This window comes from Gekko japonicus, unplaced genomic scaffold (assembly GCF_001447785.1).
Source record: "Gekko japonicus isolate JY-2015 unplaced genomic scaffold, Gekko_japonicus_V1.1 scaffold232, whole genome shotgun sequence".
NCBI lineage: Eukaryota > Metazoa > Chordata > Lepidosauria > Squamata > Gekkonidae > Gekko > Gekko japonicus.
The window spans coordinates 258,075-272,127 of NW_015162481.1; the positions used below are offsets into that span (position 1 = coordinate 258,075).

A 14,053-nucleotide genomic window follows, 5' to 3' on the forward strand; every position below is an offset into this window, starting at 1 on the left:
TCCTTATTCTGGAGAACTGGTTTCCCTTTAAAAGTGTTCTTTTTATTTTTGTCTACTGGGTATAAACGGCTGCCACCAGGAAATTTAAGGCTTTCGAAACCTTTATACTTTACTGTTGCTCTTACTAGTTAGGTAGTCCGAGTTCAAGGCTTATGAGGAACTATGTGGTCCTAAGGAAGTATTTCTTTCAGAGCTGGTATATTTGAATAAAAGAGGATTTATTGAAATAATTCATAAATAAAAGGGTAGAACAAGGTAACTATTGATGTTTATAAATGAACAATTGCTTGGTGTATCACACCCAATCTGCTCCCTTACTGACAGGGATCTTTCAGGTAACTTTTTAACACTTTAACTCAAGGTCATGTAAGTTCACTGTTTCTCTCCAGGACATACAGCCTTTCCTAAACTTTGTCTTCAATTACTTTCATTTACTTTTTCTATTCTCTCAGCCTTCCTTCCGTTTCTCACTTCCCTCACATACAGAACTAACTGCTTGTGTCTCTCATTCCCCACACACAGAACTAACTGAACTCTTCAACTGTCAAACTTGTAACTGTCACCTCTGACTGACATACAGACATATCCACTCATTCTCACTTCCAAGACCCCTCCCCCTCTCTGTCAACCACCAATCATACCACGCTTGCTTCTCTCAACCACTCTAGTCTACTTACCACCGCCATGCAACCAAACTTTTAAAGAAACACACACACACCAAAAACAAGCAATCATTACAGTTGCATTATAAAATGTTTGAACCGTTTTGTTCTAAAAGGTATTCGGAGTGATATAGGGCAGAACTGTGGGAATTTACAGCGCTAAGAAATGCACATGGGATTTTTTAAAGGCATAAAACACTACTACTATCATTGAAAAAGCAGAATGAATAATTCTAAAACAGAGAGGGGCTATGGCTCAATAGTAGAGCATCTGCCTTTAATGCAGGAGGTCCTTGGTTCAATTCCTGGCATCTCCAATTAAAAGGACCAGGCAGTAGAGGTATGTGAAAGACTTCTGCTTGAGAACTAGGAGAGCTGCTGCCAGTCTGAGTAGACGATACTGATCTTGATGTACTAGTCTGATTCAGTATAAGGCAACTTCATGAGAGTGTTCAGTATAGACAGATGACAAAAGAGAAAATAGCACTGGAAGTGCGGCCTAGAATACTGCCCCAAAGCTTCATTTTGCTACATAGGAGATTGGAACGGGAAGCAGTAGTGACTTCTTTGCCATTACCAGTTCCTTGAAAAACTTCCATGGAGCCCCGTAGTTCTTAGAAACACAAATTTAAAACCTCTGGCTCATACTTATTTCTACCTTCTGGAATAAATAGAAGTAAAGGAGGATTAATTTTAGATTTTCTTTTCATAGTGTCTGGATCGAGAGCAGGCCATTAACTGGATTAAGAAGGAAAGATTTCCAGCATTTCTAGAAAGTGATTGTTACTTTGAATACAGGTAACTACAGAATGTAGGTTGAATGCTAAACATAAATTAATTTCAAACTTCTTCCTTTTGCCTTGCTTACACAAACTTTTGTGAATAATCACAGTGAATCGGATGCTATTTTTATAGCCTCTCTGTGATTTTTAAGGCAATAATAATTTATTGCCTGTACTTGATATTCCATGTTTAGTCATTACCGAACTTTACTGGTATGTATGTGTTTAATTCATTAATTTCCCTCACAGCATTCCCATGATAGATTATTTTACAAAAGCTAATCTTTATGCCTATATGTCTTTCTTAAAAGCATGGTTACAATGTTTAGTTGATTGATTGATTACCATATTTTGATCCATTAAAAAGGCACCTCCGATTAATCTTTAATATTAGTTGTTCAAATCTCTGGGTGGCATATGCTATTTTAGAAGAGGCATTTCCCCCTTTTAAGGAATGCCTCTTGGATGTGGTGCCTGCTGTGACACATCAATGCATCTAAAAACCAAGAAATAATTATTTTCTTTCCAAACCATTATTTTATTTGTATGCAGATTTAATCAATTGGCTGTATCCAGCCAGCTTTTTAGCTTCTAAAAAAGGAATGAAGGGTCCTCTTTCACTACCAAACAATGCTACACTGGGGATTATGGGATCTGCTTGGACAAAAGACATGTGGGATGGGGAACCCGATAAGGAAGGGGGTTACTCAAAATTGAGTGGAAAAGCTAGCTGGGTCCAATGCAGATAATCTAGTCAAACCTGGATTTCAAATCTTGGTTAAGAGTGAACTCTGTGGGACAAGTGTGGGGGGACCTTGCACAAGGGAAGGAAGGGAGTTCCTCATCTAAGGAAACGTGATTTTCCCTTCTCAGACCTTAGTTAAGAGATTTGGGAATGTCACTTCTGCACCCGTTTTAAGAGATGCACATGAGGCTTGAATTGGCTTTGGTTTAAATCAAGTTGTTATCATTACTATATTGGCTGAAATGCAGATTTGCGTTCTGTTCTTCATTCCACCCCACGTTAATAACATTAACGTGTATTTTTTAATTAAAAAAATTAAGGTCACTTTATTATTTTTTTGTCATTCAACTATAGGTTAGCTAAACTTATATCGCAAGTGGAGTGGAGCAAAACTGGTACCAATTTTGTTATTGATAAAACATATTATCCTTGGTTCCAAAAAAGTCCACCACCATCTGAGGGCCCTGAAGAAGATGATGAAGACTCAATTATGAAACAATTCTACGTCTCTCTTGGTGAGGTAAAATAAGCTTAGATGTTTGAGAGAGCGAAAGCATATTCATGTGGAATGGGATCTCCTCCTTCTCTTCTGCCGTATTCTTGTGCTTTGAAACAGTTGCAGGATAGACAAAACTCTGGGAATAGCTTTTCCCAGTGTCAGGGCAGTTATGGGGGAAAGCTTCATCTGTAGAGTTTTTTCTTGACAAGCAGATGTTAAACGAAGGCAAGCGCTCACCCAAAATGGTGTCATCCTCCACCTGGATTATGGACATGTGCGTGGAAATGTTTATCATTGGTGCTTACACTGTGTAACTGTGCAGGTAAGAAGATGAATATGAATATTCATGACATCTGCCTGGAATGGAATTATGGGATCATCCAAAGAATATTGAAGGGCCTTTTCAGATAATATTCATTCAGTTGAACTTTTACATGCTGTGAGAGGAGGATCAAGTTACAGGTTTGCATTGTTCTTCTTCCACCCCCTGATCATGCATATAGTATAACACCTGAATCAGAAGATATTTCAGTGTAGGATCTACGTGACCTCATGATGCAGACTTGGTGTGAAAGCAGGATTTGGACTACAGGGTCAAGTACATCCAGCTTTCAGATCATCTCATTGGGTTGGATCTAGCCAGCTTGTCCACTGGTGGAAAAGGGAGGGAAGACACCTTTGGACCACTCAAATAGGTTATGCTGAGGATCATGGGACCAATGTGGACAAAAGCCCATGTGGGACAGGGGCTGTAGTGAGGACGGGACGTTGGACAGCATTGAGTGAAAAAACTGGCTGGATCCAACCCAGTATCTCCCAGTTCATGTGTTATATTTTATACATGGTGACTGGGTAATGGGATGAAACAGATAAACTGGAGACCTTATTGGTTGTTCACAGAAGCTCTGGAAGTGAGCATCATTTGAACAGGAGGTGCAGCTTCATCCTACATATTGGATACTTATTTTTTCCTGAACATTTATGGAAGCAGGTTAGGTGGAGGGGTTAGTGCTGTTTCCAGTGTGGTGGTGGAGAGTGCCATCAAGTCGTAGTCATCTTGTGGTGACCCTGTAGGGTTTTCAAGGCAAGAGACATCGAGAAGTGGTTTGCCATTGCCTGCTTCTGTGCAGCAACTCTGGACTTCCTTGGTGGTCTCCCAAGATTGTTAGGCCTCTAGAATGGAAAATGTGTGAGCAGCAATCTGCATGCCCAGTTTATGCAAACTCCAAATGCAGCAAGTTCTTACAGTGAAATCCTGCGCTGAAGTGAATGGAGTTTCAGTTGTTTGATTAATTAAATAATAATAATTAATTGTGATTTAAATAGTATATCTCAGAGACTGAGAAAGGACAGATTGGAAGATGCAAGGCTGCTGCAGAAAACAGCAGTCCTGTGTCATTCACTTCCTGGTGACATCTGGTAACATAAAATTTGTGTTAAAATATCACGTCGTAAGTTTCTCTGTCCCCAGAAGAAGCAGCCAATGAAGTAGAACACTGGACTACAATGATGCCACATTATACGTTTTGTTATTAGACATTTCTGTAGGGAGAGGAAAAGGATGAGATGTGGGGCTGCTGCTTTGTTGTTGAAGAGCATGCACGTTCTGTAACATTTTCACTGTAGCCATGTTCTTCTATGGTCCAGGAAATGCCTATGTGAAATATTTACTTACTTATTTAGGAGACTTTTATGCTGCCTCTCCAGAGTACTGCTTGAGACTGCATAATAATACGTTGTCAATATCAGGGCCCATTCCAGGTTTTGGGGGGCCCTGGGCATAGAGTTCCCAGGGTCCCCTCCCCTCCACGGCTCACTTCAGGGCCTCCTCTCACACCCTCCTTCTTTCCTTACCCATCTACATGCCTCCCACTTGCCTGTGTGTCCTTCCTCTGCCCATTCTTCCCAGTGGCAGTGCTCATAGCTGCATGCACTGCCTGTAGTCCCCTCCCCAATGGCACTAGCAATGGGAGCATCCGGGAGCACGGGTGGTGGTGGTGGTGGTGGTAGTGGAGTGCTAGCAAGTGAGTGGGTGCGGGGTGCCTACAGTGGGCCCTGGCAGCTGCCCCACTTCAGGGTGTGCTGACTCTGGCTCTGATCAATATAAAATCAAAGAAGCCATTAGAACAGGACAAATAGTGGAAAGTCAATGCAGCGTACTGTTTTTATACTAAGCGCACAGATTCAGATTAATTCTGTCTGATGTAAGTAGCAGTGGTGGCATTAATGACTTTTTCTTTGTATAGCTTAGCAGGAATGTGGCTTATTGACATGACTTCACAAATGTATATATGCCCCTACTGTACGGTGTTGCTGGATTCTAGATTGTGGCCCCTCTGTTCTACAGGTTCTCCCTTAGGATCTTCCACAAAGTTCCAAAGGAATGAAGAGGGAAGGCCTCTCCTCTTCAAATCCAGAACCCCAATAAAAGCATGAACAGAAAAGCTTAAACTGTAAGAAATTTAAATGACTGGATGTTTCTTTTAATAGGCTACCATCACCCAGACGAAGGACTGGTTTACACTAGCCAAGCAAAGTCAGCACACGATTACTACGGATTCCATTACTCAGCCTGTAACATCTTCCCACGTTCATTTTCATCCGGGGCCTCCAAGGTCTTTTTCATATCTAGGTAATCTCAACAACACAATTTTAGTATCAAACAACACATACTGTCATGCTGCTGCCAACGGTCTCTCCCTCCCCTCTCCCATACCCCAGGGAACAGCAGGGGTTACATATAGGCTCTACCCTTGTATGTCTGTGGTGAGAACCAGATGTACCTGGCATGGGCAGTTAGAAGGGCCACCGGTTCAGTTTAATACCCAAAATGCATTGCAAGGGAAATGACATGTGGTTGGGTGCTCTTTATGGAGCAAATCAAGTAAGACCTGAAATTTCTGCAAATCAGTGTTAAATTACTCTCTCTAAGAGAGGTTATATGATTCTTGGTATGTACTCTGAGCCTTTGGATATGGAAACATATAATGCCTCTCATTTCATACTTGGCCATGATGACAGGTGGTAACCAGCATGAGCTGTTTCCATTCTCTCTGATTGTTTTAATATTTATGACGTTCTGTGAAGGGTGGTGCTCTAGTTAAAAAAGTGAGCACCAAACTACGTATGACATTGTGGGGTCATGATCAGATCTCTAGATGTGTGATTTAACTTTAAAAAGTAGCTGTGGGCCCCTCCCAATATGGATTGGGGCCATGGCACTAGGGCAGTGATGGCGAACCTTTTAGAGGCCGAGTGCCCAGACTGCGACCCAAAACCCACTTATTTATCGCCCAGTGCCAACACGTCAATTTAACCCGAATACTGAGGTTTTACTTTAGAAAAAACAACTCATACATTAACTTAAGATGATCCAAACATAGTAAGGAAAGCAATCCCAAATGCTTTCATTTACTTAAAATTATTTGGCAGAGAATTTGACACTTTAATGATGGTCTGGGCCTAGCTGGGACGATGGCACACGTGCCCACAGAGAGGCGTGCCCACAGAGAGGCACGTGCCATAGGTTCGCCACCACTGCACTAGGGAAAGGAGGTTAACCCTTTGCCTTGTGCTATTCCTATGACTGGAATGGCCCTCTGGGCTATTTTTAGTTCTGGTATGGAACAAAAAGATAGGGATGGTATGGATGCTCGTGTTTATTTCCTTCCTCCGCAATATCATGGCTTAGTGCAGCCTAGGAAAGCTATTTCTAATCATGGAAATAGCATGCAGAAGCATTAACACCATTTTCTCCCAATGCCATGGCCCTGCTCTAGATTCCACCCCCCTCCCCCGGGGCTTTTGTGACTCAGTTTTGCAATTAAATTATATGTCTCAGCAATCTGACATGGCCGATATGTGTACTTTGGCTCAGGTTGGGGGGGGGCACTGGATGGATGCTTATGGTTTAAGCCATTATTTCCCAAATCTTTAACATTAAGTTTGATTTAATCTAGATTTCAGGCCTCTTCCAGGACTACATGGACGTTCTTCTACTATTCTTAGTGGACATCTTCATACTGTTTATGGCGGTTATTTAGGTAAGTGATGTTCATACTACAGAGCTTCGCTTTGATATTTGGTGTATGGGGGTGAAAAGGTTTCATACACTCTGCTTCTCAAGTGGCTAGGAGTTCCAGAGGCAGCCAATTCATGTATCACCTCCCTCTTTCTTTGTAAATATACCGGAGGAAACTATGGGGAAGAGGTAAGCATGCAGAGAGGTGTTGTCGTGACCTCCTTTGGTCTTCGGTGTAGTGCCCCCTGTGGCCGTGTTGTCGGGGACTCGGCCGGGCTCCGGTAGGACAGACGGCCCTGGACGCAGTCAGTTTCAAAAAGGGAGAGGGAGTGAGGGGCCTCAGACAGGCAGGGGACAGGGTTAAGTGCACCCAGAGCGTCCCTCTGCCAGCACGCTGTGAACTTCTTTTCATTCTCTTTCCCGTCTTAGCGCCTTTCTCTCTCTCAGTGTCTCCCTCTGTTTCACAGCGTACTCCTCCTCCCCGGCCCCTTCTCCACCCCGCCTTTTATCTCCCCGCCCTGCTCCCGGGACCGCCCATCTGCCCTCCGGCTTGGGCCACACACCCCTTCATCTACAGGGACGCCGGTGGGGTGTCTCCGGGGTGGAAGTTGGAACGTCGGTGGTAGCTCTGGCGGCCCCTAGGCCGCGGCACCGCCTGCGGCTGCACTCGCTGTTCTGCGCCCGTTGTCGGCCCACCGGCCAAATTGCCGCCGTCTCGCTCTTCCTCCCGGGGGTTGCTCCACAGACCCCGGTCTCACATCCTGGCTCGGCCAGCACGGCGCGTCGCAGGAGTGGTCGCCACTCCCGCCTCCCTCGCTGGGTTGCTGTGCTCCACCCTTTCTGGTAAGTCATGCTGTGGGGGTCTTGTGGGGTTCGTCGGGGTCCCCAGGGTCCAGCCCGCATGGCCCGCGACCTCTGGAGTGGGACAGGTGTTACTAGTGTGCTAAAGAGAATTACGTCCAGCACTATATTGCTAAGCTGTTTCAGACTGCCAGAAACCTCTTAGCAATTTTTTTTTTACAAACCAGCTGCAAATGGATTCTGTTCTTTTCTCTCTCTTTTGCCACACATGTACTACAAAAACTGTTTCTTTTCAGCCCTGACCTGGGCAGGTGTGGTGGTGCCCAAGTTCCAGTAGCTTGGAGAAAGCACCAGCTGGCTGTTAATAAGGACTCTGTAGAAGTCAAATGCTCAATTGTAAACATTTTGTATAACTAGAGAACACATTTATGCCAGTCAGTATCTAGCAGAGCTTTGGGTCACTGATCTTGTTTGGTTTTTTTGCAGAACTGTATTCCAAGTTTAAGCCGCATTATTCTTCTCTGGCGCTACTTGAGAAGGCAGAGACCTGGAACGCCATAGATGAAGGCAATTCAGTGTCACTTCCGGAAACTCCTTCACGCACTCTGCTAAGAGCGTACCTGGGGCAGGACTGGAACGTTGCTCCTCAGGAGGGAGACAGTGCGGACCTGCGAAGTGGTGAAGAGCTTGTTGCTTTTCAGACAGTGGATGACTTTTCATTAGCCTACGTTCATTATATATTGAGAAACTCTGTTGCGGTACTCAGTGGGGAACTGCCCGATGCCAGCCCATCGCATATAGATTTCCGGAGAATGACCAGAGTGTTTATACGGGAGATAGCAGACAGTGAGGCTTACGTGGAACCACCCCTGGAGAAACCTGGGCTCCTCGGGGATAATTTAGAAGATAAGGAAAATGATACGAGCATCGGTTTAAAATCTGAAAAAGAGAACTCGGAAGCCAGGGCTTCCTGGTGCCTCAGCCACAAGACCTATGACATTGGCAGCAGAAACGAATTTGAAAGGTTCAAGAACTTCATCAAAGGAAGTGCGGGAGAAAGGTATTGGCTTCTCTGGATAGACATCGAAAGACTAAAAGCTCTCAAGGATCCCAGGAGGCAGAAAAGGTATTTTTGCTTCTGTTACTTATAAACAAGCAAGTCTGTTAACAAATGAAGCTGTAAGATCAGTTCAGCTGTGTGTTATAATTTCAACGCAGCATGTATCGAGGATTTACCTTTAGGCTCAAGGCAGTTTACAGTGTTTAGAAAGTAATAACTAGGGCTGATTTGTAAAATAATATTTTGACCAGATTATTTCAATGAATAAAGGCAGGTTTAATATACAGCAGAGGCAAATACTTTTACCATTACTTTCTGAACATCCTTATAATACTAGCCAGTTTGGTGTAGTGGTTAAGTGTGCGGACTCTAATCTGGGAGAACTGGGTTTGATTCCCCACTCCTCCACGTGCACCTGCTGATGTGACCTTGGGTCAGTCACAAACTTTGGCACAGCTGTTCTTGAAAAAGAGCAGTTTGTGTCAGAGTTCTCTCAGCCCCACCCACCTCACAGGGTGTCTGTTGTGGGGAGGGGAAGGGAAAGGAATTTGTAAGCTGCTCTGAGACTCCAAGTGAAGGGCGGGGTATAAATCCAATCTCCTCCTCCTCCTCCTCCTCCTCCTCCTCCTCCTCCTCCTCTTCTTCTTCTTCTTCTTCTTCTTCTTCTTCTTCTTCTTCTTCTTCTTCTTCTTCTTCTTCTTCTTCTTCTTCTTCTTCTTGAGGTGATATAGATAAGATCAGGAGGGCTCCTGCTCTGCTGGCATTGCACAAACTATGCAAAATTGAATTATTAAGGAGTGCATTCTTACAAAGCTATTAGGGTTTCTTATATCGGAATGGATTCAGGATGAATGCTTTAAAAAAGGGAGTCTGTGGCCTATACTACTGTGCATAGTACGTACTATCTGTTGCTGTATGCATTATCCTGTTATGTAGTGCAGCAGGACATGTTATTACTTTGGCTTTGTTTCACCTTTATTCCAGGTTTTTCACTTGGTTTTAATTGCCACATCCTAATCTTATTATATGATGGCTGGGATGGCCCAGACTAGCCCAATCCCATCAGATCCCAGAAGCCAAGCAGGGTCAGCCCTGGTTAGTATTGGGATGGGAGACCACCAAGGTAGTCCAGGGTCTCTATACAGAGGCAGGCAATGGCAAACCACCTCTGGACATCTTTTGCCTTGAAAACCCTACCAGGTTGCCACAAATTGGCTGTGACTTAATGCTACTTTCCACCACTAGTCTTATTATACTGCTTGTTAGACGTCCCATCCTGTTGACTCCATTGACTTGCACTGTGTAATCTTTCTTGAGTCTCAGTGAGAATTACAGTTAATTAATTATTATATAGCCAGAAGATCTGAAGGTTGTCTGGCAGCCTGAAACTCTAGCTCTTTCTGTGACAGGCTAGGTTTATTTTTTGGGCTGAGAGAACTCTGACTGACCCAAGCTGGGTTCAAGTGGAGGAGTGGCGAATTGAACCCAGTTCTGCCGATTAGAGTCCACCACTCTTAATCACTACGCCAAACGTATAAATAATATAAATAAATAATGAATACTCGCTAAAAGGTCTTGCAGGTTTGGCAGATGGGGCAAAAGGGTGGGATGTGTGTGTGTGTGTGTGTGAAGATTTCCAGTAATTTTTCCAGCCCCACCTCCCTGCTTCACCAATACCTCTGCACTATCCAGCTATCAGGGAGCTGTTGCCTCTTGCAGAGTGAGTCTAGCCCCGCCCCTTCCGTGCCTCTAATCCAACGTGGTCTCCATGTTCCTGGGGTAAGCTGCATTCAATGTTAGGGGGTAAGGAAAGGACAACCAAGGGACTGACTTTTTTTACCCCAAAGAAATTCAAAAGCGGGTCTAGTGAGACAGAATCATTAACAACCCTCCTCGTAATTAAGGTAAGTCTACTTACAGTGCCATCCTAAGGGAAGAATTGTACCTTTGTCAAAATTAGATTTTATTTTAGGGCAGGTTTTCACCAAAGTGCTCTCCCTTCTTCCACTGCTGTTCTTTGTTGGTGTGCAGTTTAGCGCCCCAGGAACAGCAAAAGAGTTTTTTGGTGATCATGTACCTCATCTGGATGCATAGTGAGGGGTTATTTTCTCAGGGGTACACCTCTGGTCATAACCCGCGTTCTGTGGTTTACGGTTCAAAAGGCTTGACTTCTGTTTTGAGAACAGAACTATTCTGCCTTCTTCTTCTGTAAGGAATTTAATTTGAAAATGTTGTTTGCCAATGAACATTTCTTGTATTTGTCAGGATGAATCCTTCTGAATGATTAACCTATGCGTGTACATGCATGTTCTGTGTGTATGTTTTTCTTCATTCAAGACAGCTTGATAGAATGAAAAAAATCTACTTGGTGAGCAATGGGGACCATTATCTTACCTCTGAGGTTTTGTTTAAACTAAACCTGCTGGATGGAGATCATTGGCACCTGTGTAACTTAAGACGCATTCAGTCTGAAGTACTGAAACCCTTGCTTCTCTACTGGTAAGTGGATGAAATAGGGATTTGTTTGATTAAGTCTGTCCCCCCCCCCCATTGTAATAGAAACTGCAGTGGGGAGGAGGGAGAAAAAAAAGATTTATGGTACTTTCTTAAGAATTTTTCAATCACTAACTAAATATTTAAGATGAAGTTTCACAACTCATGCCAGTGCACCATTGCCAAGTGTGATATTTTGTATGGGTCTTTCTGTCTATCTAACCATTTTTCTATTTACCCACCTACTTACCTACTTCAATTGTACCTTGCCTCCCCCCCCCCCATGTGGTCCCAAAGTGGCTTATGTCATTCTCCTCTCCTCCAGTTTGGTGTAGTGGTTAAGAGCACAGACTCAAATCTGGGAGAACCGGGTTTGATTCCCCACTCCTCCACATGCAGCTGCTGGTGTGACCTGAGCTCAGTCACAAATTCTGTCAGCTGTTCTCTCAAGAGCAGTCCTCTAAAGAACTCTCTCAGCCCCACCTTCCTCACAGGGTGTCTGTTGTGGGGAGGGGAAGGGAAAGGAGATTGTAAGGCGCTGTGAGACTCTGAGTGAAGTGCAGGGTATAAATCCAATCTCCTCCTCCTCCTCCTCCTCTTCTTCTTCTTTCCTCACAACAATCCTGTGAGGTTGGTTAGACTGAGAGTCTATGACTGCCCTAAGGTCACCCAGCAAACCTCCATGGTAGAGTGGGGATTCGAACCCAAGTCTACCATATAGTAGTCTGAAACTCTAACCACTAGGCAATACTGGTGATCTTGCTTTTTATTACCTTGTGAAAAAGTGTCCTGAGATTTTGCAGGTGTTAAAGATGTTATAGAAGGTGTTCCAGATCCAACTGCTGATGTTTACTATTGCCTTCTGTCTTCTTTGTGTGTAACGTTAGAGATGAAAGCAAATAAAATAAAGTATGAAAATACAACAATGTTGTTGATTTGCTTTATTGAATACTATATTTACCCAAAAGGAGGTCTAGTCCCCCCCCAGATGTGTCATCAAGAAAAAGTGGGGGGCATCTTGTAACACCAAAGCATTGGTGTTCGCTTTAAACCCTTGTAGCATGCAGAATCTCTGTAGTGAATTATTTCCTGTTGCACTTCATTTCCCTTGGTATCTTTGCCAGTTAGAGCAGTGTATAGAAATGCCCCAAGACTAGCCCTGTCAGAGAGGCACAGAAGACTGTATTTTTATGTTACTAAACTGCAAAACCCGTTTGTGACCTCTCTTCCTTGCATGTCCTGCTCTCTCCAGGGGTCCCAGATTTTGCGTCACTCATACGGCTGCCATAGAAGCTGCCAGTGCCAAGCTAAAGATCTGGCATTCTCGACAGCAGAAACCACGGCTGGATGTCGATCCTTTCCCACAGATGGTCTCTCTGTTGCCCCTGCGAGCTAAATCGTGCATGCCAAGAATGTCCCATCAACAGGTATTGCTAATGCCACTGTTGTTGTGGTTTATAGCTGTGTCATCAACGTAGGTGGTGATTTACAGAGTAACAGGCAGTGGCTGGGCTGTGTAAACTGAGCCCTGAGAAACCCTGACAGCGGAAAGGCAGGTCAAGTGAGCACATGGGGAGCATAAGATTTAAAAGCTGGGAAGGGAACCAGCCGAGAGCTGAACTAAATATTGAGGGTCGGAATAGCAAAAGCCAGCTTAGCAACAGATTTTAAATGTACAGCGGTAGTCAGCTACAGGCTTGTCCAGCAGGCCAGTGTGGAACAGATCACACAATGGTGAAGTACAGAGACCTCTTTTCCTCTTTATCGGCCATTGTCAATGCATTCATGGCTGTCACAGGAGTCCGTCTTAGGCCAGCATCCTCTTTCCAGCAATAGACAGCCAAATTCTTCTGGGAAGCACACAAAGCAGAGCATGGAGACCGTATTATGCCCCTGTTTGCCCTTCGTCCCTCAACAGTGGGGTCTTCGGTTGCAAAATGTTTCTGAAATGGCGATCCCATCCATCGGCCATGGCTAACAGCTCCCAACAGTTTTTCCAACTTAATGATCAGTCACATGGATTTGGGACAGTAGTAGCAGAAGGGAGTGGTGCTTTTAAGCCCACGCCTGCATTCTTTTGTTGACCTAAAATAGCAATTACTTGCCCACTGGGGAAACTTGCATTTTCTGATGGGGGTGCACATAGGTTCCCCCAACAGGGCAAATACCCTCTGGATTTAATTGAGATACACTTCCTTAATGAATTAAAATCAGATCTTGTTCATCTGAAGTACCTTAGCTCAGTATCTTTGTTTATATTGATGTGACCGAACTGATTTACGGGTATTGGGCTTTGTTTCCCCTTTACGGTTAGATTTTATGAACTTAAACAAACAGAAAGAGTAAGTGGAAAAAAAATTCATTTTTTTTAAATGGTGTGCTGACCAATGCTCCCTCTAAGCTGTGGAGTCTTGCGAGCAAAAATTCGACTTTGTGAGTTCCTGGCATTAAAGCTGTGAGCGAGCGCTTTGGTTCCTGCATAAATCAGTTTGCTCTGGAGCCATCCTTCCTGAGCCAAGACAAAAACGTGTGAGCCGGAGGCTAGAAAACTGTGAGCTAGCTCGCACTAACTCAGCTTAGAGGGAACACTGGTGCTGACACATTTGGTGTTTACAAACTCTCTGTCTGGCTTTTCAGCCTGCACTCCTAAAGTGTTGTGCAGTCCCTTAATACAAGTACTTGTTGATTTCTATTGACGACACCCCTTTTGATAGTGACATCTTGCCTGTGGGGAACGGGGTAAGCCGTTTCCAGGAGGTGCACTGCAAAGGAGCGCTGGAGGGTACACCAGAGCATGGTGCACTAGTTAGAGTGTCGGACTGCAATCCGAGAGACCCAGATCCAAATGCCCCACTCTGCCATAGACACTTGCTGTGCGACCTTGGGTCAGTCACTCCCTCTCAGCCTGTCTTTTCTTTCTTTCTTTCTTTCTTTCTTTCTTTCTTTCTTTCTTTCTTTCTTTCTTTCTTTCTTTCTTTCTTTCTTTCTTC

At 44.1% G+C, this 14,053-nt stretch overlaps 1 protein-coding gene across 1 annotated transcript in view; it reads left to right on the forward strand.

Annotated features, from left to right (window-relative positions):
• Positions 1-14,053, forward strand: part of RGS22 (regulator of G-protein signaling 22) — a 95,364-nt gene that overhangs the window by 15,082 nt on the left and 66,229 nt on the right. The window contains exons 4-10 of the mRNA XM_015405852.1: positions 1,375-1,460; positions 2,544-2,709; positions 5,179-5,320; positions 6,648-6,731; positions 7,997-8,636; positions 10,908-11,069; positions 12,316-12,490. Of these exons, the coding sequence (XP_015261338.1) occupies positions 1,375-1,460; positions 2,544-2,709; positions 5,179-5,320; positions 6,648-6,731; positions 7,997-8,636; positions 10,908-11,069; positions 12,316-12,490 (1,455 nt within the window). The remainder of the gene's footprint in view (positions 1-1,374; positions 1,461-2,543; positions 2,710-5,178; positions 5,321-6,647; positions 6,732-7,996; positions 8,637-10,907; positions 11,070-12,315; positions 12,491-14,053) is intronic.